Here is a 26,374-nt window from a genome sequence, read left to right as displayed (position 1 = left end):
ACTGCGCCCCCTATAGGCGCACGGTGCCACCTGCATCCCGCGGCCGGCGAGACCCGCCCACCGCCTGGCACAGCTCCTCCCACCGCCTGGCACAGCTCCTCCCACCGCCTGGCACAGCTCCTCCCACCGCCTGCCATAGCTGGTGTCCCCTCCGACAGCTACGGAGATAGCTGCTTCCGGTAGAGGAGATCGCAGGTGGCCCCGTGACGGACAAGCGGCTTCTTCCTCAGCTTGGAAAAGTAACAAAAAAAAAAAAAAAAAAGGCCGGGAACAAGTTTTGCTTTATTTGTTAAGCTCAGAATCTGAGGGATTGAACGTCAGCTTCCAACGCCGAGCGGCTGGGCTCTAAGAAGCTGCACAGAGGTAGGATTATTTTGAGGAAGCAGATTTGGGACTCATCTGTCTCCCAGGGATATGAATAAGTGGCAGAGGAGGCCAGATACACAAGGTGCATACTCATATCTAGCAGAATGGCCTGTGTTCTCTGAAGAGCTAGTTACGTTTGTGGTAAATGTTCCCTGCGTCAAGCTTGAGTGATCTTCCTTGGAGAGGTCTGTTGTCGAGGTGATGTCTTATGAGGAACGTCTGAGGAGACTGGAGTTGTTTATTCTGGAGAAGAGAAGGCTCAGGGGGCACCTTATTGCTCTCTACAACTACCTGAAAGGAGGTTTTAGTGAGGTGGGGGTTGGTCTTTTCTCCCAAGTAACAACTGATAGTACAAGAGGAAATGGCCTCAAGCAGCACCAGGGGAGGTTTATGTTGGATATTAGGAAAAAAGTCTTCACAGAGGGTGCTCAGGCATTGGAACAGGCTGCCCAGGGAAGTGGTGAAATCACTGTCCCGGGAAGTGTTAAAAACCATGTAGATGAGGCCCACAGTGGCATGCTTTAGTGATGGACTTGGCAGTCCTGGGGTAATGGTTGGACTTGATGAATCTTAAAGGTCTTTTCCAGCCTACTTGATTCTATGGTTCCTGCCAGAGACACTGTAGGCAGCTGTGGGGCCAAATGCCCGTTTTGAAGGATTTAATGCCCTTTCTTTTGCTGCCACTGCCAAAGGCAGTGCGCACACTCCAGACATGGCAGCAGGAGGTGTGTTCCCTGGCAGATATATGTCCTTTTGGGAAAGGGCTGACATCGAATCGCCCTGACCCAACATGGCACGGGTGGCAAAACCTGAGCTCACAGGAGAGTGCTCAAATAAAACGTGTGCTCAGAGCGCATTCCATGAGATATTCCTGCACCTGGGTTGGGGCAACCCCTGGTATCCACACAGGCTGGGGGATGAAAGCATTGAGAGTACCCCTGAGGGGAAGGACTTCAGGGTGCTGGTGGATGAGAGATTGGACATGAGCCAGCAGTGTGCACCTGCAGCCCAGAAACCAACCGTGTCCTGGGCTGCATCAAAAGGAGCGTGACCAGCAGGTCGAAGGAAGTGATCTTGCCCCTCTGCTCTGGTGAGATGCCACCTGGATACTGCATTCAGCTCTGGAGTCCTCAGTACAGGAAAGACATGGACCTATTGGAGAGGGTCCAGAGAAGGGCCACAGAAATGATCAGACAGCTGTGAGGAAAAGCTGTGAGAATTGAGCTTGTTCAGTCTGGAGAAGAGAAGACTCTGGAGAGAGCTGATTGTGGCCTTTCAGTACATAGAAGGGGCCTATAAAAAAGATGAGGACAGACTTTTTGGCAAACAGGACATGAGGTGATGGTTTTAAACTAAAAGAGGGAAGATTCAGGCTGGACGTGAGGAAAAACCTCTTTACTACGAGCTTGATAAAATACCGGCACAGGTTGCCCAGAGAGGTGGTGGTGGATGCACCATTCTTGAAAACATTCAAGGCCAGGCTTGATGTGGTTCTGGGCAACTTGGGTCTATTTGAGGATGTCCCTTCTCACTGCAGGGGGTTGGACTAGGTGACCTTAGAAGGTCCCTTCCAGCCCAAACTATTCTATGGTTCCATGAGAGCCTTCCCCACCCGAAGGACGAGCGGGACACGCGTTTTGGGGATCAGCAAGAAGACCGCCGTGCCAAGCGCGGACTCTGTCGCGACACCTCTCCCCACGGGCCTGGCCGGCCACACTCCCGCCCCCCGTGTGCCCCGCGCCGGCCCCGCCCATCCCCGGCCGCGACGCGCGCCTGCGCAAGGTGCGGGCCCCGCTGGCGGTCAGCGGCGGCAGCAGCGAGATGGCGGCGGCGGCGGCGAGTGGCAGAGGGCCGGGGCGGCGGTGGTTATTGTGTCTGTGGTTGTGTGCCGCGCTGCTGCCGCGGGCGGCTCGGGCGCTGACAGAGGGGCTCTACTGCGGGCGGCGCGTTTGCTACGAGGTGCTGGGCGTCAGCCGGCAGGCCAGCAAAGCGGAGATCGCCCGCGCCTACCGGCAGCTCGCCCGCAAGTACCATCCCGACCGGTACCGCGGGGACCCGGGCAGCGGCCCTCAGGCGGCGCACGAGAAGTTCCTCCTCATCGCCACCGCCTACGAGACCCTCAAGGTGAGAGAGCGGGACCGCCGCCGCGGCCGGAGCCGCTCCGGTAAGAGACAGCGCGGGGGACCTGCGGAGGGGCCGCCCCGGGGGCCGTGCGGGTGGCGCGGCGGCGGGCCGGGAAGCGGGGCGGGCGACGGACAGGCAGGGCGCCCGAGCCCGCGGCTGCCCGCGCCGCCGCTGCCCTCGGCGGGCCGGCTTCGGGAGAGCAGGAGGCGCCCAGGCGGGTAGGAGCGGGGTCGAGCGAGCGCCGCTCCGGGCCGGCTTCTCGCCGCCCGCCCGCTGGTGCTTCAGTGGCCCGTCGTGGCTCGCGGGAGCTCCCGCCTTCGCGACAGGAGGGAAAAGCAAGCAATGGCATGTTGCGAGGAGAGAAAACGTGGCTTGTAAAAGCTATGAAAGGTGCGTAATCTCTTCCAAATTTTGCTCGGCGGCTGGGACTCATCTGCTGCATGTGTGTCTAAATCAGAAAAGACTCAGCTTAAACATCGGGATGCTGCCAGACCTCAGCCACGCAGGTGTATCTCGTCCCCGGGGAGGATCAGTGCCTCTCTGCTTTACATCGCGGGAGGCTTTGCAGCTTCGGTCTTGCGTTCCTTTGTGTGGACTTCGCCGGCTTGCTTCTTACCAGCACTCGGGGAGGAGGGGAAAACCGAAAAACCTTCTTCAGTAGCCAGTCCTAGAGTACAGGAGGCAGGGTACAGTTCTCTTGAAAATCCCGTTGTATTTAGAATTTGTTCTTTTGGAAATCCCTTCGTATTTAAAATGAGCTGTCTGGACTTTATCTTAGAGCTATACCTTTAAACAAAAAAGTAACAGTGACCCGAATAGCCTATGAGATCTGTAAGGGGTGCTTGTCAGGCAAAATGTGTGTGGCTTGGCAAAGACATAACATGGTAATGGAAGAAAGAAACGTGTTTTAAGTCTGCAAGGGAGAAAAAAAAAATTATTTTTTAGGCTAGGAAAGGAATACACTTGAGGCTGACAAAATTAAACTTCTCATCTCTTAATTACACGGGTGAAAATGAGAAAAACTCTGCGAAAACAAGAACAATGAGGTTTTGAAATGACCTTTCATTGAACAGATTCCACAGCCTTGTATGCGAACTCTGGAAGATTTGTAAAACAATCTCTTAATAGGTTCTTTGTCTGAAAAATCTATCACTGAGCAATATTTAAGAACTGTTGTCAATCTGGATTTCCCATTCTGAAATTAAGAATGCTTCCTATGAGGATTTCAGTTGCTTGTCTTTATTTCATTATTAGATGTCTTCATGCAGTGCGTGCTTATGCATTTAAGACCACATACGTCAGATGTGTGTGGGCAGATGAATGTAAGAACAAATTAATTGAGAGTATGAGGAAAAGGAAGATTTTCCTCTGTGCTTCATGCTCAGTTGGACTATTGCCAGTTTTGTTGTAGTATGGTCATTAGTGAGATGTAAAGCACAGCTATAACAGAGTAAGTGAAAACAGGAACGTGAACCTATACATGTTTTTCATCTCTTCCTGCAGGATGAAGAAACACGTAAAGATTATGACTACATGTTGGATCATCCTGAAGAGTATTACAGGCATTATTATCACTACTACAGCAGGAGATTGGCACCTAAAGTGGATGTCAGAATAGTGATTCTAGTTACAGTGTGTGCCATCTCTGTGTTTCAGGTAAAATTTCATGTTTACGTGATACCGCTCAGTGAGTTTCTGAATGGGAAGAGAAGTATCTGCAGCTCTTATAATTTGCCAGGTGTTAAACAGCGTGCCCGTTTCTATCTGCTGTAGTAAACTTCTGGGTGGTGTCCCTAACAAATCTAAGTCAGATGTGCTCAGCAAATTTTTGGCTCTCCTTGGTACCTTGGACAAAGAGATTATTTTAATCTAATGATGGGGTATTTCACAGAGACAAATGCAGCATTTCTGAAGAAGTTACGTAGTTCTTCATGGCAGGCTCAGAACAGCCTGTTCCTAAGCAGCGTCAGGAATAGTGCTCCAAATAAGTGTGTGTCAGTCTGTCAAGCTGCATATGTATTTTTTAAAATTTTTTTAACAGTCTAATTGGAAACTGAATTCAAGACTGAATTCATATCATAGGTCTGAATATCAGGAGCTTAGTAATGTGTGACTCTTACGCTGCCATGTATTTTAAACACTGCTTTGAAGTCAGGAGAGAAGTGAATTCAGCTCAGCAAAGTTTGCTTTGAAGGTGGTAGGTCCAAGGTCAATGAAACAGCCTTTGTTTTTGTCCTGGTTCTGGCTGTTCTTATCTCAACCCACCTTTTTAACCTGTTTTACCTGTTTCACCCTTTTTCCCCAATTCTCCCCATCGCACTGCGGGGAGGCTTGTGGCTGTGTGGTACTTTGCTGCCGGCTGGAGTTGAACCCAGTGGAAGGTGTCTATTCCTAGATGAGAAAACTTGTGCTGTGTCTGACAAATATTTAAGTCGAAGAAGATGCATAACTCTTTTCTTTAGCATCTATTAGATTACTGGTTTAAAACGTCATTAAAAATACCCAGAAAGCTTATTCTGTGATGCAGACAGCTTCCTTTTTAGTGGGATATTGGAAACTAAAACAAAAATATATCGATCAGAATTTGAGAGCTTGGAATAACAAATTCCAGTGACATATGCAGCTAAGTACTTAATTTCTCTCCAGACTTACTTCCAGTGGCAGAGTTTCACTTCACCTCTTATTTCTTATTTTGGCTTTAAGTGGAGACATTTTCCTGCAGTCCAGCTGCAAATGATTGCAAATTCAGTGTAAATGGCTGTGTAAACTGTTTTGCCTCTCTTGCTTTCTAGTGTTTCTTCTTCTTGGCCCTTGTTAAGGTTGTATAATGTCTGTGTGTGTCTGCCCCTTGTCTTGATGAATAGTGTGAAATGCTGCTCTTTTAAACAAGTTGCCCAGTAAGATATGTTCACCCCAGGCACTATATTTCTGGTTTGTTGTTCGGATTGGTCTGGTTGGTTGATTGGTTTTCTGCATTGAAATTCAGAGGGTAGCTGGAGATCAGAGAGGGATGTTAAATCTTGTAAAGTGAATCCTGTCAGACTAATGGGATTGTGACATACTTAATCCATGCTTAATTAACTGTTTTAAAGGAGTAGCAATTTTGTAATGAAATGTTCATACACCACTGACTTTATTTATAAATCCAAGGGGGCTTCTAAGAATGGCTGGCACAGCCTAGCATTACCCTTCAGGAGGTTGCCATCTCCTCGTGATCAAAACCAATCTGAACAAAGCCAATGTGAACAGTCTCTCCTGTTCTTCCTCATCACTGTGTATTGCTGTGACATATACATCTATACATCTATTTTCCAGATGGCTTACTAAGTTTGGAGGAATAATTACAGCTTCTGTAACACTGCAGAAGTACTGTTATAATCAGTTTTTACTTTTGCTGCAATGTAATTATGCCCAAAGGTCTATGACAGCAATTTTTTTTCCCCCTGGTAAAACTCCAAATAGGAATGTGTCTGTAAAAACATGGTCTTACTTTCTCTGTTCTTCAATTACAGTTCTTCAGTTGGTGGAATAGTTACAATGAAGCTATCAACTATCTAGCTACAGTGCCAAAATACCGTATACAAGCTACTGAGATTGCCAGGCAACAAGGTTTACTCAACAAGACTAAAGAAAAAGGCAAGAACAGGCGGTCTAAAGAAGAAATTCGTGAAGAAGAGGAAGAAATCATCAAAGACATTATTAAAAATAAAATAGATATAAAAGGCGGTTATCAGAAGCCCAAGATATATGATATCCTTCTGTTTCAGATCCTTCTTGCTCCTTTTTACTTGGGCAAATACATAGTTTGGAACTGTTGGTGGATTTATCGTTTCACTATTAAAGGGCAAGAGTATGGTGCAGAAGAGAAGCTGTATATCATACGAAGGTACATGAAAATGTCTGAATCTCAGTTTGACAGCCTAGAAGATCATCAAAAAGAGACTTTCCTTGAACGGCAACTGTGGATACGAGAAAACTATGAGGTGGGTAGCTCTGATGGAAAAGCAAGTGGTGGTTTTCCAGTGCTCCCAGAATACGAACAGCTGGGTTTGTGAAGATGTTTTTTCTGAACCAGCCACCTGCTGGCTCTTGCATGATTAGAAATGGAGAATAATCATGCTTTATTCTCTTTCTCTCATACTACCTGTGCTCCTACGTACTACTACTATATCCTTACTTGAAACTTACTCATGTGTTTTCTAGGCTGAAAAATATGCTTAGGTGTTTCCCCCCAAAAGCTTCTCGGTTCTTTGATCGTTGGAGGTGCCTGTCTGCATGTTGATTCAGTTTTCCAGTCTCCTTTTAGAATGGAAAAGACTTAAGTATTCAATACATGGTACATCATGGAGCTCCACGATACTTTTCCACCCACTCTGTTACTTTCCTAGTAGTTCTTAAAACCTCTGTGATCACTGAACATTGAGCTTGTGTATTTATAAATTCATCTATAATACTTTTTTAAATCTTGTTCATGCATAGCAGAGCATGAAATTTAATTCCCTTCCAGGAAGAAGTCAGATGACACCAAGATGACATAAACCTGTATGGTGTTGAGATTTACACTGGCTATATCTACATAAACTGCCTTCCAGAATAACAACAGATGTTGTTGCTTTTTTTAGGTACTTGACTTTGCTCGTAATTGTAGATTTCATTAAAATGAGACAATTTCTTCCCAGAATGTAATTACTTATCCTTTGATGCTGCCAATACTTAATGCAGAAATATTAACTTAGTTGTTGAGAAACTCAACTAGGAATAAAGTTCCATAGCAGTATTCTATCCAGATTCTGGTAGGCTGAAGGTACTCCTATAGTCGGTGTTGGCCAACATCTGCTTCTGTGTTGCAATTCAGTCTTGCATAAAAACAATAAGCTGGCGAATGGTTGAAGTACAAACACACTCACCCCTTGAGGTTCACGTAAGCTGTTTCTTCAGCCTTACTAAAACCTTTTGTCTGTCTCTCAGGTCTACAAACAAGAACAAGAGGAGGAGCTAAAGAAGAAGATGGCCATGGATCCCCGATGGAAGAGATATCGGCGGTGGATGAAAAATGAAGGACCCGGAAGACTGACTTTTATTGATGATTGAAAGTTGCTGAACAAAATGTATGCTAATGTTGAAAGTGATGTACAAAACCTTTCACTACATCATTCAGAGTTTTGACTGCTGTGGCGCAGCAGTGATCTAAAACTCAGGAATTATTAAATCAGGCCGAAACATAATACAGGTTTATGATTTTTATAAATCAGACCTATTAAACAGGCTCAGCTCAATGTATATATGCCATTTACTTGGGGATCTCAGTGTGGAATTGATTATTCCAAACAATGTGTTTTCTGTATATATTTCATATTCATGATCAGTGGAACCGTAACTTTAGTCTTTCTCAAAATGCTTCTAGATCAGTCCTTGCAAGTCCTGTTCTTCCTCTTTAAACTGAAGGGTTCCTGCAAAGGGACACTGGAAATGCTTACAAAGGATTCTGAAGCAAGGGCCATTTTCATAGAATCATAGAATAGTTAGGGTTGGAAATGACCTTAAGATCATCTAGTTGAAACCCCCTGCCATGGGCAGGGACACCTCACACTAAGCCATGTCACTCAAGGCTTTGTCCAGCCTGGTCTTGAACACTGCCGGGGATGGAGCATTCACAACTTCCCTGGGCAACCCATTCCAGTGTCTCACCACCTCACAGTAAAGAACTTCTTCCTTATATCCAATCTAAACTTCCCCTGTTTAAGTTTGAACCCACTAGCCCCTGTCCTGTCACTACAGTCCCTAATGAAGTGTCCCTCCCCAGCATCCATACAGGCCCCCTTCAGATACTGGAAGGCTGCTATGAGGTCTCTCACAAATTATTCCTCTCTATTTCTCCCTACTTTTAAAGCTAATTTCTAAGGTGCCAAATTGTTTTTTGATGTAGACAATATGGGGATTATACCAGACTACTTTTGCTATTCCTGTTCCAGTTGGAAAGGAATTTTATTTTTTGTGGGAATAAATGATGCATGATTGATCATGGTCGTGATGCAGACAAGCCTTAATTCTTTGTTCTACAGAGTGAGTCATGATATAGTATGCTTAGATCTTTTGCGCTTGGTTTTTCATCTTCTTGTTTGGTTATACCTGCTTGTTCAGAACAAGTATACCAGTGAATATTAGTTTACTAAATGTGACATTTCTTTCACCAAAGTATTGGTAAAAGGGAAGATGGCCCTTTTGTTTAAAAGGGCAATTTTGATGCCTTATGTAAATAAAAGTTTATATAATATATGTACTGAATTTATTTTCAAATCTAAAGTATTCTTTATCTATTCTGGTCAGAACTCAGAGTACTTAGAATAAATAATGCACAACAGGATGCTCTTGTTTCCTCTGTAACTCAGCCCAGATCTGAGTTTCCATGATGTGCTTGTAAAAAAATTCTGTTGCCATATTACTGTTAGAGAATTTTACTGGGGAAGGGGCAGGTGGGTGCCATAACCATACTGGGCTTTTCCTGTTTTTTATCAGATCTATAAAAGCAAGTTCCTCAGAAGTGTTTCTACTGAAAATGGTGCTAAGTTAGCTGGCTTCTGTGGAGATCATTTCTGGGAGAGCAGCTCTTGAACTTGCTATTCCTGCCAAAGCCTGCAATAGCTAAAAGTTTTCAAATCGTTATTGATTAATACTTGAAGCAAGTTGTTTCTGGTTCTGCAAAGATGATTTGCTCTCATTCTTTGAGGAAGAGTTTCTGTCTTCCATGCCTCTTTTGCTAGTTGAGCTTTCACTAGTTCTTGGAATGTCATATCAGTTTTCTGTGTAAAAATTTCAAAAGCATGCTGGAAGTATTACGCTAAATGGCTAGTTTGTGTGTGCATTAGTAAAATTGGAGAGGAACTGATAGGTTTGTCCTTCAGCTTCGCTGCACATAGTGTAGCTATAAATGATAACTCACTTTGTATTTGTCTATTTAAATCCAAAATTGAAGTACCTGTTAAAAAAGATATCCAGAATAAGCTGTGCTTGCTTTCATGAAGTGACCATGGGAACACTGCAAAGATGTTCTTGGAGTGAGAGACCTTCACAGCTTCATCCCCCAAACCAGAATAGGCTTCCTGCAAGAGTGGAAGGGGGAAGATGAAGTTGCTGTGATAGAAACAAAGAGAATAAAGGTAATCACAAGTAAAATGGTGTTGATTATTAGGTAGGACAGTTACATCTGGAAAAGAATCAGGCAAGTCATGCAAGGGGATCTAAACCTGTGGCCACAGTTTCACAGGCTCTGCTGCTCTTGCCTTTGTGCCTCATTTTGTGCCATTCCTTCCCTTCTAAGCCAAGTGTTTGGGTTATGCAGATAAGCAGTTAAAGCAGAGATCTGTTTTCTCTTCTTCTTGACATTAGTTGTAATCAAGATAGTTTTCCTGACCTGACACCACAGTGGGAAATGGGTACATTGGAGGGGGTGTATGGCCCACTGGAAATGAACCATCCTGCAGGCTCAGCTTGGGGTTCCCTCTTTTCTTGATATATAGCCCTTTGAAAATAACCAGATGCAGGCATAAATTCATGGGTTACAACAAAAATTTGCAGGCAGTGACACTGCAGACACATCTCTGTGATGAATGATAGAGAAAAACTGGTGTCTTTACAAAGCTGTCAGTGTTGAGTGACACTAATTAGCTGAGGTCACTGATCATTTCTAGCCTAACACCTCACTGTAGTTCTAAATGATGCCTGTCTCCTAGGCATAAGTTTTCAGGCCCTATTTTACCCTGGAATAGAGTTGACAGAGCAACTACATGCACATGGAAAAAATCCAAATAAAGCAGGAATGAGGCTGCTGAGGATTACTATACCTAGTGAAGCCAGTGTAGATTGAGATGACTTCAGGGAGAAGTCTTTGAATGAGGAAGTATTGCTGGTGCTGGGTAGCAGTGTGGCGAGGCAATAGAGTCTTGGAGAAGAACCACCTTACCTCCTAAATCTACTAAAATCTACTGTTTTCAAAGAGTTGTGTCTGTTGTGCAGCATGTATTTACTTTCATAGTGTATGTAAGGTGAAACATACATTTCACTCGGTATGCAAAAGGCATTCCATTGGCCTTTCAAACTGAGGCTTTGCATGAGGCTCAAGCATGTCCATGGTTGGACATCCCTATGTTCAGAACAATCTTTTGAGGCTTTGATCTTTATCCCACCAACTTTTTAACAGGCCAGCAAGCTCTGAGGGGTGGCAAATGCCCTTCAAAAAGTGAAGGGACTCATTGGTGGCCACAAGTGAAATAGTGATGAATGGTGCAGATGGGGGATGCAGCTACGCTGGCAGCAGTTTGAGCCTACTGGCTACCTGTGTGCAAAGTGGGCTTTTCTTTACAGAGTTAGATCTTTGAAGGATATTTAGAACTCCTTTTTCTCTCTTTCCTCTCCTCCCTTTTCCTTTCTCCCCCTTTTTTTTCCTCTATTTTTGCACCTTCCTTCCCTTTTTTTCTTTTTTGTCCCTTTTCCCCTTTCCTCCCTTTTTGCTTTTTTTCTTCCTTTTCCCCCTTCCTCCCTTTTTGCTTTTTCTCCCTTTTCCCTTTTTGCATTTTCCCCTTCTCCTCCTTTTCCCCTTTTTTTCTTCCCCCTTCCCCCTTTTTTCATCTTTGCGTCCTTTTCCCCCCTTTTTCTTCTTCCCTTCCTCTTTTCCCCACTTTTTTGTCTTTTTGTCTTTTTTGCCCTTCCCCTTTTTTTTCTCGCTTTTCCCCATTTGTTTTCTGCCCTTTCCCCCGCTTTTTTGCCCCCTTTTTTTTTTGCTGCCTTCCCCTCTCGTCCCCTTTTTCTCCTCTCCCACCTTTTCCCTTTTTTCCTTTCTTTACCCCCTTTTCCCCCCTTTTCCTTCCCCCCTCCTTCCCCTTTTCCCCTCTTTCCCCCTATTTTTTCCCCTCCGCCTTTTCATCCCCGGTTTATTTTCTCCGTCCTCTCCTGTTTAACCAACACGCTTTCCTACTCCCGGGGCACACGGTCTCCTAGTCGAGGCGGCCGCCAGGCGCCGCAGGCGGTCGGGCCGGGACTCGCCCGCCGGGGCCGATCCGGAGGGGGCTGAGGGCGGGGCGGAGCGGAGCGGGCCCGGCCCGGCCCGGCCCGGCCCCTCCCCGGAGCGGCTCGGCGGCGGCGGGGGGAGCCGAGCTGAGCCCATCCGAGCTGTGCAGAGCCGTGCCGAGCTGAGCCGAGCGGAGGCGCGCTGCCTGCCTCTATCCGTGCATCCCCCCGCCGTCCGGCCATGTCGTCGGGCGGCAGCCTGAGCACCATGCAGCGGCTGGTGGAGCAGCTGAAGCTGGAGGCAGCCGTGGAGAGGATCAAGGTGAGGTGGGGTGCGCCTCCCCCGGGGGCCAGCAGCTCCTGCCGCTATCTGCCTCCTCCGCCGCCCTGGGGGCGAGTCGAGGGGAAGGGGCCGGGGGGTGGGTGTGCCCGGGTAGCGGGTACGGGTGGAAGCTGCTGCGGGGAGAGACGCGGCAGTACCGCGTTAATTCCGCACAAGAAGCTAGTGGGAGCAACTCCTCAGCCCGAGGGTCGTGCTTGGGGAGGCGGTGTGGTCTGTGCTGCCGACAGGCCTGGGAGCGCAGGCGGGTTCGTAGGCACGCATGGACTTTCTCCTGCTTAAGGATTTCCAGACAAAGACTGGCAAGGCGCTCCCGTCATCTACCACCTCCTAAGGTTTGGCATCGTGGGGTTTGTTCGGGGGATTTTTGCAGTTTATTTTGCTTGTGGGTTTTTGGTTGGTTGGTTACTCGGTTGGGGGTTATTTTGTTCGTTTGTTTTTTGTTTTTTGTTTTTTGTTTTTTTTTTTTTCCCGTCAGCCCAAATTCACCCATGCAAATTCACACCATGTCCACGACAGCTCTGCGTTCTCAGGGGGTTGGGGGGGGGGAGAGAGAGGGTTGTCCACAACCGCTTTGCAGAAAGGATTCTTTCCAGCCAGGCACAACATCCAACCCAGGCTGTGAAGGGACTGAAGGTCAAACTAATTTGTATCCTGCACTTCCCTCATCACCTCCATGCACTCGCCATTTTCCGCTGGCCAGTCACAAACATCAGCTTCCTCGGTCTGACGACAGTGGCAGTCTGTTGACCTGAGGGAGCTTAGTTAATTGATTTAAAAAATAACTCGGAACACTCCTTCTCACTGTTCCTGTCCTGGGCTGCTGAAAACGTGAAGTTCCCATTGCAAGGTGAAACCACTGTGGCTTTTGGACATCATCCCAGTCAGTTCATTATTGTTGCTAAATTCTATGAACAACTACTAAGTCGTCAGTGGTTTGATTGGCTAAAAGTGACCGTAGTTTACCGCTGCAGTGACCTGTGACCTGTGGAAATCTGTGAGAACAGCACAATGCAGAGCAAATGTGTAGGGACTTGTGGCAAGACGGACATTGTCTAACACAGGAGTGATTGACCAAACATTGCTGTTGCTTTACGCTGCCAGCAGTAACCTGGATCTCTGCTCCTGCTCATTTTTAGGCACATACCCCCTCCCTGCTTTCTCTGTGGGCAGGGAGGGTATATAAAAAATATAGTGTGCAGTTTATTTGGCGTTACTTTGTGGCAGTAACATATTCTGGAGCTGGATTTCTCAAATATGAATCTCATACTTTCTATGGGTTTGCTTGTGTTCTGGGGAGCCTTGGCCTTGATGAGACCACACAGCCATGTGCACAGCCGCCTCCTTCCAGGTCTGCTGCTCCAGGATCCTCTTCATGTCTTTTACACAAGTGAAATGATGCACAATTAAAACTATGTCTTATACAAAGTGTCATCTCAGTTTCTTGACATACTATGTAAAGCCATCGGGGGATATATTCAGCTGGTGAAGAGCCACTTGGATCAGGTTTAGCAGATGCTGAGACAGGAGAAAATGTTGTTTGGCTCCTGTGAACAGCCAGTGTGTTTTCAGACGGAAGCTTGGTATGAAAGGGGTTTTGAAAATACATTCCGTAGCACAGAGTCGCAGTGGTGATTCTGTTTACACTGCCAGCTAAAAGACCAGACAGGAACAGCGTTTTCAGAAAGAGGAAACCAAGTGGGAAAGAAGTACCCACACGCATCTTGGAGGCTGCCGCAGGGAGCGTGTTCACCCATGATGAAATATGTCAGAAACCCTCATACTTTCTGTGTATGCATTTCTGTAAGAATGCTATAGGGGCATAGATAGGGCTAAGAGTAGGCGGATCTGGCCTAGAACAACAGTTTGCTGCTGTATGGATAATCCTCACAGGGATGCCAAACCTCAGGTTTGTGTCTTTGCAGGAGCACCGGGATGTACATAGCTCAGTGTGTCTTGCAGAGTTGGGCAGCAAAGTGCAAGGAAACACAGTGAGGAACTGCTAACTCTGCTGTGCTCACAGGGCAAGCTGTGCCCTGAATGACTGCTCATCTTCCCAGGAAAAAGCCCCATGCAGCCTTGGCCTGATAAGGCAAGCAGCATCTCTGCCTGGTAGCCACGTGGTCCATAGTCAGGTACCAGCAAGGGGTCAGTGCTGTGGCCAAAGGAAGGATGGGTCCAAGGGGCTGGGCAAAGCAGAGACCTTTGCATCCTCCAGAAAGAGGTTCTCCTCAGGGAAAAGAGGAGGGACAAAGCCCACTGACTAGCAGGGATCCTTGCTGCGGGTACTTCTCCCTGTGCTCCAAGAGTACAAAAGAACTTGGGAGGCTGTGGGAAAATGCTTCTCTTAACAACTCCCTGGAATGCTGACAGGCAGTTACCAGGATGAATATCCTGGAGGAGACTTGGGACACAGTGAACAGGAAAGCAGCAAAACAGCAAATGAAAAATGTGCTGAGACAGATTTTCTCACATGCTTCCAGACACTCTTAAGAACCAAAATCCCATCTGGGTTCCTGGGCTTGTTCCACAGCACTGGACTGTGCTCTCTGGGGCCAGAGTGTGGATTTGAAACTCTCACTTCATTGCCAGGGGAAGGTGGCAATTTGGATTTTAGAAACTATTCATCCTTATCTTTTCACTTTCATTCCTTGTTATGCTCTGTGTTGGTAACAGTTTGGGAATGGAAACCCTTTTAATAAATTAACTCAGGACATACGAGTTCAAATATAAACCTGTAAACAGTACAGTAGATTAGAAAACATTGTGGTCACAGCCCTGTGCATTTTAATGAGGACAAATTGCATTGCACTTGCACCTCTGTCCTCTACACTGCTCTGGCTCATCAAATGGCATAGTATTTCATGTGTGTTTCTTTGGAGCTTTGTAAATGTGCATCTGTGCTGATGTATTTGCTGGTTTAGAATCCAAGAGCTGGCTTGGCTGCTCTCCAGCTCTGTTTGATAATGGCTGTTCAAGAGGAAATGCCTAATAGATGCTTGTGAATGAATTAGTTTCCTCTCTGGATTTGTTTCTCTTTTCCCTTTACCCAGGTCTCTCAGGCAGCTGCAGAACTCCAGCAGTACTGTATGCAAAATGCCTGCAAAGATGCCTTGCTTGTTGGGGTTCCTGCAGGGAGCAATCCCTTTCGAGAACCCCGATCCTGCACTCTACTCTGAAATCAGGTAATAAAGTCACAGATACCACAACAACAACTCGGATTTGAAACCCAAGCCCTTGGAAGGACAAGGGCATGTGGTGAAAGTTGTTCTAATGTCAAGTTCTTGGTAGCAAAGTGTTCATCACTTCACTGCTACTCTGCAAATTGTTTTCTGTTCCTATGAGGTGTGACAATGGAAGCATGTTTCTTTCCTACAGCTCTTTCTAGAGGTGTTTAGTTTATAAGTTGGGGTTTTTTTTGTTTGATCTGTTTTTGTGCTTGAGCAGCTCTAGCGTCATTAGCAGCAGCCAAAATAATAGAGCTGCCCCTGACACGCTGACACAGCCAGATATACAAGCCAGTCACATACTCAGCTTGAAGAAGTAAGACAAAGTCGTGGCAGATGCATGTATTCTGATGACTAACTCGCAGCTTAAGCAAGAACCTTGTTAAAATACATGTTGTCTTCAACATCATACTGCAGTTCATTTGGCTGTGTGTGTCCTTGGGCTCTTTCTGTTGTTACTGAACAACTGTATATTGGTACAGCACCAAAAGTGGTGGAAGCCGAGAGGAGCTGAAGCAATCTGTAATCACACCCTTCATAACCTTTTTCAGCACAGGTCTGAAGGATGAGATACTCCCTAAACTTTGCCTGCCTTAGCACTTTGCACTGCTTGTAGCTGTGGAACACTGGCCAGCTGGGTGGGTGACTGTCCAGAATTGGCAATTCTTTGGGATCCAGTTCTGTGATTCCCACTGTTGTCTCCCATGTGTATCAGTGATTGCAGCAGGAGGAAAGGAGGCGATGTGTGCTTGTAGTCTTAGGCAGGATGACGCCAAACTTTTGTTGGAAAAACTTATTTCTTGTGCATGACAAACAAAGGTGGAAGTAGGACAGTCAGAGGGGGTTAGTCTCCAAAAGAAAAAATAAAATAGTTCCTGATAGAGAGCTGAGAAACCTACAGGGAGAGGAAGAACCACTGAATTCTGTTCTTTCTTTGAGAGCACTATCGAAGTGAAAATGAATGATTTTTTTTTAAGGGCAGAATTTAAACTGGAATGTGAAGTACTTACAGAATCTTCCCCTTCCTGCTGCCAGGGTTCCTGAGATTGCAGCTGTGCTTGTGCCTCATCAGTAGTGTGCTTTGATTGTTGCTACGTAGGTTTGACAACACAGGACTGACCCTGGAAGGGAAGAAAACTGAGCATGAGATGGTCTTCTGGAAAAACTTGGGTGGGGGGTGAAGCACCAGCAGAGGATTTTCTTAACTTAGGTGCTACCCTTAATTGTTCCTATAAATAAGATGAAATTGGCAGTGACTGTTGCATGTGTTACTGTGCTATCAAAGCAGCCTTTTGCTTCTTATTTCATGTGTCTGTCTGTGTGGATAGATGTATTTCTAGGATTCAAGTTTGATTGCATCATTCAGACAGGATACAAAATACTTTCTCAAACAAATTGGATGGTAAATTTGTGATACTTTTAGAAAAGCACAGCTCAGGCCAGGGTGTCATTTAGCAGCCTTTCGCTGACAGATCAGTTATCTAGTTTTTTATTTAGTTACCGTAGGATCAAAAACAATGAAACCAAAGTCAAAAACCCAACTAAAAAAATTCAGAAGTATTCAGGATGCCAAGACCCAACAAAGAAAAGGGGTTATTCAGTTTTTCTCAGTGCAAAGGAGCTTTTGTGCTATGATCTGTAAGAGAAATATGTCAGCTTGGAAAACAGCATTTTTAATGGATTTACTTTTCCTCTTACAGGGAAGGTCGTCAGAGAGTTGCCTTCAAGCATGACATGATTAACAACTGCCTTTCTTTCACAAGAAGAGTCTCTCTCTGTCTGTGTCCTAACTTGTGTGGCTAAACCAATTTCTGAAACATTTATCTGTTTGTTTTCTTGTGTATCAGAACTTCACTGTCTTTTGCTAACATTCATAAAGTTTTCCAATGTATCTGTTACTCTTTTCAGAATTGTCACCATTGTTGCTACACTGTGCTAACTACACAAATACTACTTGAGAAATTTACATTTTAGAAAAGACCTGCATTTTTACTAAATTACTATCTTGGTAAACTGTTACACTGGAATGAGAATAGAAACTATTTGGGATTTGTTTCTTTTTTTTATTATTTTTTTTTTCCAAAATAAAACATTCAAAAAGTGAATTCTTAAAGTATAAAACTAAATCCTGTTAGTACTGAAGTAATGTTCTCAGGGGAATTTTGCTTCTATTAGTAAACTGCAACCAACTACAGTTCTTTTTCAAGTGCATCTAAGTCCATAAATGACGCATATTAGAAACTGCTGGACACAGTGTGTAGCACAGGCTTGATTCCTAGGGCTTCTTTCTTACAAGACCTCTAACCTGTAACACTCTCCTAATTAGTATTAGTAAAGGTACTGTTGTGGTGGAATATCCTTGACATGTATAAATTGTGACCAAACAGACACTAAAAGTCTGTGAACACCCAAAGATAGTTGCACGTGTAATTGTCAAGGTTTACAACACAAAAATACTAAAATGTGCTTGGTCATTTGCCTTCATTTTTTTTATAGAGCACTTTTAAAAGGACAGCTAACTTTTTTAAATAGGTTTGTAATGTTGTCTACTTTCTATTGTTTGTATTAATCTTTTCGAAGTTTGGAAATAAAATTCCTTTCCCTACTTTCCCTGGCTTTGAACTCATTGTTTAATTGTAACAAAGAGAAGATATTGTAAGGAAGAGGATACTTTGATTCTGCAGCGGGAGGGGAGGCTTCAAGCTAATTGGCAAACGGTTTTCATGCTTGCTGTCCTGCAGGAAGGCACTGAAATGTGGGTTGTTAAACTGCCAGTGTGTATTGTGCCACTAAATGCAGAGGAGAACATCCTTCCTTAAGGGCTTTTCTTTACTCTGGCTTCCTTTCTTTGTAGGCTATTTGAATTGGGAAAGTTTGCTTTTAGTACTTGACACATGCATTCACTGCAGAAGCCTGCAGGAAGCCTGCTTGTTCTTGCTTGTACAGAATTGGTCAGACGCTGAGATGGAGGTCAAAATGTTCAAGTCGGGGAGGGTGTAGAAGGATGAGAATATGCATTAAATGCCTGCTAACAGCCATCAGCTGGCTGCTGGCCGCTCCCTCCCACCTAAGCCCTTCATATTTCTTTCACCTCCCACAAGGAAACCTTCTCCCTTGTCCCCACATCTGTTTCTCTGCCCAGGCTCCCTTGCAGCATACGCTTCCCTGCTTAGCATCGTCGCTTGAAGTTTGGGCTCTGGAGTGGCTGCTGAGCTGGCACATGCCAGATTACAGTGTGCAGAAGAAGGCAGCTGCTGCCACCCAGCCACATGACTGCTGTGTCCCGGTTGCCCTGCCCAGCCCCTTGTGGTACCTTTCAGTTGGAGCACCACGGTCCACAGGCGCTAGAGGAGTAGCACTGCGAGTGTTCTGCAGGTCCTGATTGCATCCACATCCTGCACCAGCAACGGGTAGAAACGCCATGCATCAGCTGTGAGATGGACTAGGAGCACTCCACTGTGGTGTACCAGCGAGTGGGGTGGTTATTCTGCAGTCTCAGGAGAAAGGCACATTCCAGTCTCTTCAGAGGAGTGTGCTCCTTTACTCAGCTTAATTTGAGCTGCAGGGTACAAGCAGGGAGAGGGATGATAGCAATGCCACCTCTACCCTCCCAAGGCATGGTCTATGACAAAAGTCAGGTGTCAGACCGAGCTCCACATCAGGGTTGTTGGCATTGAGGCCCTTGGGTTCCTGTTGGGAGTCAGTTTTACAAAGCATGGCACTGCTGGTGATGTTGTGTTGGCCGAATGAAGCAGCTTGTGTTTTATCAGCTCAGCTTTTGCAGGTCCCTTTTTTCCCTTGCAGGAACCTGACAAACAAGTCTGGGCAGCTGTCTGCTGCTGCAGGCAGAACAGGGTCTCTCTTACCTGCCTCACCAACAGGACAATTTCTTGTCTTCAGCTACAGTTACATTTGCACTCTTCTTTGTAAAACTGACAGCTGGGGTGGTTTGGACAGGGACAAGCATCGCATTTTGCTGCCCCCTGCTTTAATAGATGCCACCTACAGTGGGATGGGCAGCTCTGGACATGTAACAGTGTCTTGGCTTTCTTTCCCAAAGACCATCCAAGGCTGTCTGCTTAGGTTTTAACACTCCACACAGCACACAGAGGCCTTCATACCAGGTTTCATGGCAGCAGGTTGCACAGGATCCCCACAACAAAGCACATCAAGTGAGTGCACACTGTGTACCAAGTGCTTCACATGAGACACAAGGCCCCCTTTGCCACCACCACCTCTCACAGTCCCTCAGTACAGCTCTTTCCCACCTACAGCTGCCACCTGCCTCATCACTGAGCAGTTCACAAATTCGATCCAAGAACTCAGTGTCCTTCCCCACTGATGGAGGACTGGTGGTTAGGAGTTAGTTGCTTCCTAATTATTTTTAGTTATAGATGATCTGGGGGAGAAGAGAAGTGCATTTTTACAGTGCAATAACCCTCCACATTAAACAGATGGGAGAAGGGGTGAGAATGGCACCTATGATAAATTTGCTAGTGTGTACGTATCTGTGAGATACCAAAAGTCATAAATAAAGTAAAAATGACTGGCCGTTGCAAGCCCTTGCCCTTATTTGCCACTGCGCTGTCACTAACTGTACACTAACATCTTTTCTACCTAATGGAAACTTAACGCAGACAGCACTTAAATTTTCTCCCCTTACTTAACACGGGCAACATGCCCTTGTTTTTGAAGTGATCTAGAGATTATCTGAGCCAGTCTTCCAAGACTGCCCATGTAAAAGTTCTGGCGTCAGCCTTTGCCTGCATGAAAGTAGGACATAAATAAATAGTTTGGCAGGGGCAGCTATAATTTTCTGCACTGTGGTTGTCTGTGACTGAGACTTTGTTGAGCTGCACTATTAAAAGAACAGATTCCTGGGCCTGGCAGTTTGGGATGCAGCTCTGATAAACAAGAGCCAAACCCATGAATCAAAGAGAAGGAAAATGGTTAGGTCAAGTGACCACAAAAAAGGGCCACAAATAGTAAGCAAACTGCAATTTCCATTTAAGTTTTTTCTCTTATTATGGGCAAAATAGGGAAACCCTGTTCGCAATTCTGCTAGATTTCTTCTGAAGTTACACTTGAAAAGTGTTTTCTAAAGTGCTGCAAATAATTTGGATACAAATAGTCTGGGGATATTTAGTGTGAACTAAAATTGCTATTAGTGCTGTCATGATAGCTTTCAGGAATTCTCAGCTAAAAATCAGCACTCCATTTGCTCTGAGACCAGAGCTTATTCCCCTAAATGCTGGTTTTGTTTATCCAAGAAGTGAATATGCACTTAATAAAGACTCAAAAAGGCAGGAAAGTATTTTACTAAAAGCATAAACCATAAACTTGTTTTGTTTTTCTTTCTGTTATTGCATCAAACTCAGAAAGATTTGTGAATTCTAAAACTGAATCATCTCAGCTGCAGGCCGCTGAGCAGGCACTGGAGCTGGCAGGCATGCGGGTGCAAACTGTGCATGCATTCCTGCAGCAGAACGGAATTACTGTCTACCATTGCTCACACACATACTTCCTGTTTCATTGCCAAACTTCGGATGGGAAGTGAAGGTTCGAGTACTATTCTACCCTCTCTCTTCTGTAGCTTGCAATTGAGATGCCTTTTTTTACCCCCCTCACTAATCTCTTACCTCTTCCAGCTGTAGCCTTCATTAATCTGTCAGTGCCTCCCAGATGACTCCTATCTCCCTGCTTGCCGACGCACAGTAGCAGACTGAAAAATGTGGATGCTAACAAATGGCCTCCACCAGATTATGAGAGAGCTGGGGTCACAGCCAAGCTCTCTGAATTAAAACTATCAGAGTCGTAAATTTCAGCGTATCTCTTACATAAAACAAATAAAACTGTCCATAAAAACAAACAGGTTGTTTCTGTAGCTTAATTATGATAAAAGGCAGTTCAGGAACTTATCACATGAGATTTAAAGGAGCTGCACAGGTGAAGAAGTGGAACTGCGCCCAAGGGAAAATACAGAGAGTCACAGCTGTGACTGCAAGAAAGCTCTAAAATTCTATGAGCACCCTTGAGAGTCCAGCATATCTGGTCTGTCTTTAAGCCTGTAAAGCTGCATGCTCAGGGAACAAACATAGGTGCCTTGAAAATTCCATTAGCTTCAGTGTCTGGGTTTTTTTTCATCCATATTTTATTTTTTGCATAAAGAGTGATAAAGTAACTTTATATCACCTATGAGGACAGAGAAACAGTAATTCTCCAAGTTCAAGGAACCAGTTTCTTTAGGAAAATTTTTAAAACATACAAAAGAATTCTGAATTAGTAAGGATTCACAAACCCTAATTTCTCTCTAAAAATGAACAAAAAAATTCAATTTAATCTATTTCCCTTCAAAGACTAAGAACTTTAAAAAGTGTGTGTAGTACACAAATCCCCATTCCATCCCATTCAAAAGAATTTAAGTCGTGTTTGTCCATCACTTCTTCCAGGGACTCTTTCATACGTGAGTCTTCGTTTTTTGAACTCTGGTACTTCTGCAAATCCTGAATCTGGAAAAGAAGTGGAAGGAAATTTTATGCATGATAAACTACAAATACAACATGTATGCAGACTTAACTATGTGTTTCTCAGAAACAGTAATAGACTTCAGCTCTAACCAGTATGCTCTGTAGGAAAAGTGTCAACTGCCATAAAAGCAAATGTGTACAGATTAACTCCTTCTTACTACTGCTGATCGTTTTTATGCACATCATCCTGTAGTAATAATACAGGACATTATGCAATATAAATACATCAACCCGTGTTATGCTTAACAACAATATTTCACAGTATTTCAACAAAAAAATGAATGCTTATTTCTATTTCATTAATATGACACTCAGTACTATTTAATAATTGTGAAAGTTGTTTCTTTTTTAACCAGAGCCATGTTCATGTTTCTAAATTGTTCAAAAAAAGCTACTTACATTCTTAAGGTTATTTTTACAGTAAAATATTTGAGTAGTTGCTTATTCAAAATAAGTTACTGTAAGAAAATCCTGTTCAGTCTTTACAAAAAGTATTGTCAGAAATCTTTAACACTGATCTAAGGATTTCATCTATTCCAGTGGAAATACTGGCTTGGGATATTGGCATTGTTTGTGGCTTAATAAAAATTTGATCTGAAGCTTGAAGAAATCCCCGGGGGTTCCCAATGTGTCTTTTTAACTTGACTCTATGCAAATTTCTTAAACTTGGCGTTTCACATTTCTTAAATCTGGGGCTTCAGAATGCTTTAACAGTATTGAGGTGGGGTTTGGTTTTGTGTCTTGTGGAGGTTTGTTTGTTTTGCATTAGCATGTACTTCTATTTAGTATACTTACTTTTCCCCTGGCTATTGAATAATGAAGTAAAATGAGCCTATCCTTCCCAAATCTAAACCTCAAATCACTTTTTGTTTTTTTAATTCGATTCATATTTAAGTATAATTCTGCCCTACTGGGAAGAGTATTACAGAAAGCTTTTTACTTGGAGATCACTGCATTCAGCTCTGGGATCCCCAACAGAAGGACATGGACCTGTTGGAGCAAGTCCAGAGGAGGCCACAAAGATGATCAGTCTAAATTGAAAGAGGACAGATTTAGATTAGACATTAAGAAGAAATTCTTCACTGTGAGGGTGGTGAGAGACTGGCACAGGTTGCCCTGAGAAGCTGTGGCTGCCCCATCCCTGGCAGTGTTCAAGGCCAGGTTGGACAGAGCTTTGAGCAACCTGGTCTAGTGAAAGACGTCCCTGTCCATGGCAGGGTAGTTGGAACTGAGTGATCTTTAAGGTCCCTTTCAACCCAAACCATCCTATCATTCTATGATTCTATGATCATAGTGTTTACAGAATAGTGCAAAACTGGTTCTAGAAGAATCTGCCCTGATCTCTACTGAAACTACAGTATTTAGAATTTTATACTACCAGTGCCAGTTTTAGGCAACTGAAATACTGTTACCTACCCATAATACCCCAGGTCTCAAATTTAATCACAATGGAGAGGCAACAGGTCTGTTCAGAGTTTCTGTATAAACATTTTAATTTACAGAGGCTGAAACTCAAAAGCAGTTCACCATATCCAATTAAATTTTCCTCTCTTTACTTGCATAATCACCTTAAGCAGCCCAAGAAACATAATGGTATCACTTAGCTACTTGTGTTTTCAGGAATAAGTCTGATCTATTTAGTGAAAGCATTTTAATGCTATGCTGACCTTGCTATACTAGGAACAGGTTTAACAACAGGTAGCAACAAGAAAACATAAATTAAATCATCTGTACTAGGAGTTAGGCACTTTATTTAAGAAGCTTAACCCTGGATCTTTAAAGAATGTGGCACTTTACCTATGAGGAAGCAGCAGAATTAAAAAAAAAACACCCTATGATGTATGATACAGCAATACGTTGTCTAACAGGAACTACTGATGCTTTCTTACTTTTAGGATTCCATGGATACATATTATGGCTTATCAAAAAAGGCCTCAAGCTAACTATATTCAAGAATGAAGACAAGAGACAAAAAAACTAAAAAAAAAAACAACCTAAAAAGAAAAGAAAAATAGAATCCAGAAGATTTTATGTAAGGTCTGTATACACCTTCAGGGTAAACAAAGTTTTGAAGTGCACACTATACCATCTATTTGAAGAAATATGCTTTGGAGTGATCTCAAGTAAGTTTAGCCCTGGAGACATTAGTTAAAAAAACATAATCCAAGAATAAGAGAACTGTATGAATAAAACTTTAAAGTTGTCAGGGTGAAATTCTTAGTCCATTTACACCAATAGCAAAACACAGCCATTAGAAGTATCTATATCTCACTCTCAGAATCTACTGTATCTACTTTTTGTCCTTTAGAGAAAAAAGCCCTTTTGTCCAAACCTATGTTTACAAAGCTATCTTTCTCATAATTTTAAATAAATTCAGGCATGATAATTATGCACATTTCAGGCACTGTCAAAGAAAGAGGAAGATGAATCTTACAATATTGGAAAACTACAGTTTCCAATATTTTACCATGGAAAAATAATGGCAGTAACACAATTGTGGTTTTAGTTTGGTTTTGTGTGTTTGTTTGTTTGTTTTTAATATTCTTTATGCTCAAACCAGAAAACAAATGTTCAGGAATCTTTTAACACAGAAGACAAGTATATGCAAGTAAGTTTTTTAGTAAAGGAAATATGCAACAGTTGGATTGCATTTGTTTTAACAACTAGCTGAGGAACATACAAAATCTAGTCATACAGATACTTCTGTTTCAGTTGATTTATGAACAGAATTTCAGCAAACATATGCTTTGGACATACCTGTTCTATTTTTTTCTTTTGTCCATAAGAATGGCGGACTTTGTTTTCTCTTTTGTTTAGTTTCTCTACCTATTTGGTGAAAACTCAGACTTTGAAGCTCATCTGGGTCAGCAAAGAAATCAGAGAGGAACCCATCAGGTACAAATGAATCACATGGGCCTGTGGATGAAGAGTCATTCCATGGGGTCTGGTCGATCAGAATTTCTGGGCTCTTAAATGTTGTGTCTCTGAATTCCTTTATAAAACTCTGCGAGCTCTCCTGAGGTTCACAGTCACTGAAAGTTGCAAAGAAATTCTCTTTTTCAGAGTTTTTGGAAGAATCATCAGAGCTACAATGCATCCTCAGAGGCTGTCTCTGAACATGAAGAGAATTAGTAACATCTAGATGAGCAAAATCTTCACAGTCCTTTGGCACAGCAAAGAAATTCTGCTTCCTTCCCGTAACTACTTCCGAGGAACATGATTTCTTTTGCAAATAGCTTGTAGCATCACAGTAAAAAAACCCCCGATGAGGATTCAGTGGAGAAATTAAGGCTCCAGAACTCGTATGAGATGCTCCTGATAGAGAAAAATTTGAATCACTCTGTTTGGAGAATGAAAAGATAGCTTATTTCTCTACAATTTACAGAAAACCAAGATGCCATTGAGCATTTTGATTGCAGTCTGTTTCCTCAGACCTTTCCATTATTAGAAGATACAGATTCTAATACACTCAGATTTTCATTTAGTTACGTTTTCGCAGTAACTGAAGATATTACCTGTGGTGTTTTGTGTCTTACCAAGCAGTCCTAAAGACTGATGGTTTTGTTTATAATCTGGATAGAATGTGTTGAAGTTACTCTGCATTTCTGGGGGTGGTGCACCTTTCACTGGTATTTCTAGTGGAGCAACAGCCTTTTGGCTGTACGAAGACGTCATGTCACTAAAATGCTGAAACAGAGAAAAAGATTCTTGAGGAGTGTTTGCAGTACATGTCTACACTGACAAATATGAAAAGTTAAACCAGTTCTTAGGATTCTAAGATGTATAATATTTTGTTTACTGGGAAGAAAAAAAGAGATCAATACAGAAGGAGAGGCATGTACCGTAGACAATGTTCCACCTGTCTTAAAGTTATAACGAGAGTAAGTAATAACTTGTCTCTTGAAACACATGAAAATCAATACCTTAATATACGTTATTCTCTTTCATTAGTCCAGAACTGACCTCACAAAATCTGCTGAGAATTAGCAGGCTGAACACTTTAGATATTTTTAAAAGATACCAGCAAATGTGCATGTAGCGTCGGAATAAAAAACCCCAACTGTATTGCAACAGTGCGAAAAGATTGATCTAATACATAAATTAATTTTGGCCAACCTTTAAAACTTTTTTTGGAACCTCTGGCAGAAGTTCCTGAAGTTGATCAAAGCTTGCAAGAAACAACTTATTCAGTGAAGATCCCTTCTTTAACATAAGCTGAGCAACCAGAGGGTTGACACATGGAAAAGTAAGCAGGCATTTCTCTGTCTGGAAATGGAAATTATTTAGTTAGATTGATATCTGACAAACTTCCTTTTTTCTTTTTTCCTTTTTTCTTTTTTTGCAGAATGGTATCCCTATGAATAGATCATACGGTGGATCACAGAAATACAGCTTTCAAATAGTGTACTTCTACAGCATGATAAAAACTTTTTTTACGACAGATATAGCTGTATTATTTTTGCAACAAAAGTTCTGCATAAAAGTTTGATAAAAAGCACGTAGTCTAAAGATGCTTGTTTCTATTCCAAATGGTGAAACTAGCAAACGATGTAAACTTGATTTGAAAACACAGTATCACATTTACTGTTTATTCTCCACATTGAAGAGGATTCCCTAAGTCAAAATAAGCTGACAATGCTGATTTTGTTTTGCACAGTGTTTGTAAACAGCAATGAGACATGTGCCTAAAGCCGGAGTTGCTAGGGGAAGGCTGAGTGTCACACAGAGGGTAGAAAGTTCAGAACTGTAGCATTTTAGGAATCACAGTTTCTGGTTCCTGACTTTCA

General features: G+C 43.4%; 3 protein-coding genes across 3 annotated transcripts in view; 2 read left to right on the top strand and 1 right to left on the bottom strand.

Annotated features, from left to right (window-relative positions):
* Positions 1 to 167: 167 nt before the first annotated feature.
* Positions 168 to 8,875, top strand: DNAJC25 (DnaJ heat shock protein family (Hsp40) member C25). The gene is made up of 4 exons (XM_080636949.1): positions 168 to 2,490; positions 3,994 to 4,146; positions 6,003 to 6,473; positions 7,459 to 8,875. The coding sequence occupies exons 1-4, from the start codon at positions 2,188 to 2,190 to the stop codon at positions 7,579 to 7,581; spliced, it is 1,050 nt and encodes a 349-aa protein (XP_080493075.1). The 5' UTR covers positions 168 to 2,187; the 3' UTR covers positions 7,582 to 8,875.
* Positions 8,876 to 11,691: 2,816 nt separating this feature from the next.
* GNG10 (G protein subunit gamma 10) lies at positions 11,692 to 16,809 on the top strand. Its single transcript, XM_080636950.1, has 3 exons — positions 11,692 to 11,815; positions 14,887 to 15,018; positions 16,761 to 16,809. Exons 1-2 carry the CDS (start codon positions 11,735 to 11,737, stop codon positions 15,010 to 15,012), a joined length of 207 nt encoding a protein of 68 aa, XP_080493076.1. The 5' UTR covers positions 11,692 to 11,734; the 3' UTR covers positions 15,013 to 15,018; positions 16,761 to 16,809.
* A 4,659-nt stretch (positions 16,810 to 21,468) lies between these two features.
* SHOC1 (shortage in chiasmata 1) overlaps positions 21,469 to 26,374 on the bottom strand; it is a gene marked incomplete at its 3' end in the record, with an annotated part of 43,374 nt that continues 38,468 nt past the window's right edge. Inside the window, exons 23-26 of the mRNA XM_080638325.1 lie at positions 25,704 to 25,853; positions 25,124 to 25,274; positions 24,345 to 24,902; positions 21,469 to 21,569 (exon numbers count right to left, since the gene is read on the bottom strand). Of these exons, the coding sequence (XP_080494451.1) occupies positions 21,469 to 21,569; positions 24,345 to 24,902; positions 25,124 to 25,274; positions 25,704 to 25,853 (960 nt within the window). The remainder of the gene's footprint in view (positions 21,570 to 24,344; positions 24,903 to 25,123; positions 25,275 to 25,703; positions 25,854 to 26,374) is intronic.

Source organism: Psittacula echo (genome assembly GCF_963264785.1).
Source record: "Psittacula echo genome assembly, chromosome: Z".
In the NCBI taxonomy this organism is placed as follows: Eukaryota; Metazoa; Chordata; class Aves; order Psittaciformes; family Psittacidae; genus Psittacula; species Psittacula echo.
The sequence above is the reverse complement of the archived record's forward strand: the minus strand, read 5'-3'. Positions and strand labels throughout refer to the sequence as shown.

What these genes read in the sequence shown, in the direction of transcription:
- GNG10 (XM_080636950.1), top strand. Translation starts at nt 11,735, where the DNA reads ATGTCGTCGGGCGGCAGCCTGAGCACCATGCAGCGGCTGGTGGAGCAG. An exon ending in CAGCCGTGGAGAGGATCAAG is followed by an intron (nt 11,816 to 14,886) that starts GTGAGGTGGGGT and finishes CCCTTTACCCAG; the next exon opens with GTCTCTCAGGCAGCTGCAGA.
- DNAJC25 (XM_080636949.1), top strand. Translation starts at nt 2,188, where the DNA reads ATGGCGGCGGCGGCGGCGAGTGGCAGAGGGCCGGGGCGGCGGTGGTTA. An exon ending in CCGCCTACGAGACCCTCAAG is followed by an intron (nt 2,491 to 3,993) that starts GTGAGAGAGCGG and finishes CTCTTCCTGCAG; the next exon opens with GATGAAGAAACACGTAAAGA. An exon ending in GTGCCATCTCTGTGTTTCAG is followed by an intron (nt 4,147 to 6,002) that starts GTAAAATTTCAT and finishes CTTCAATTACAG; the next exon opens with TTCTTCAGTTGGTGGAATAG.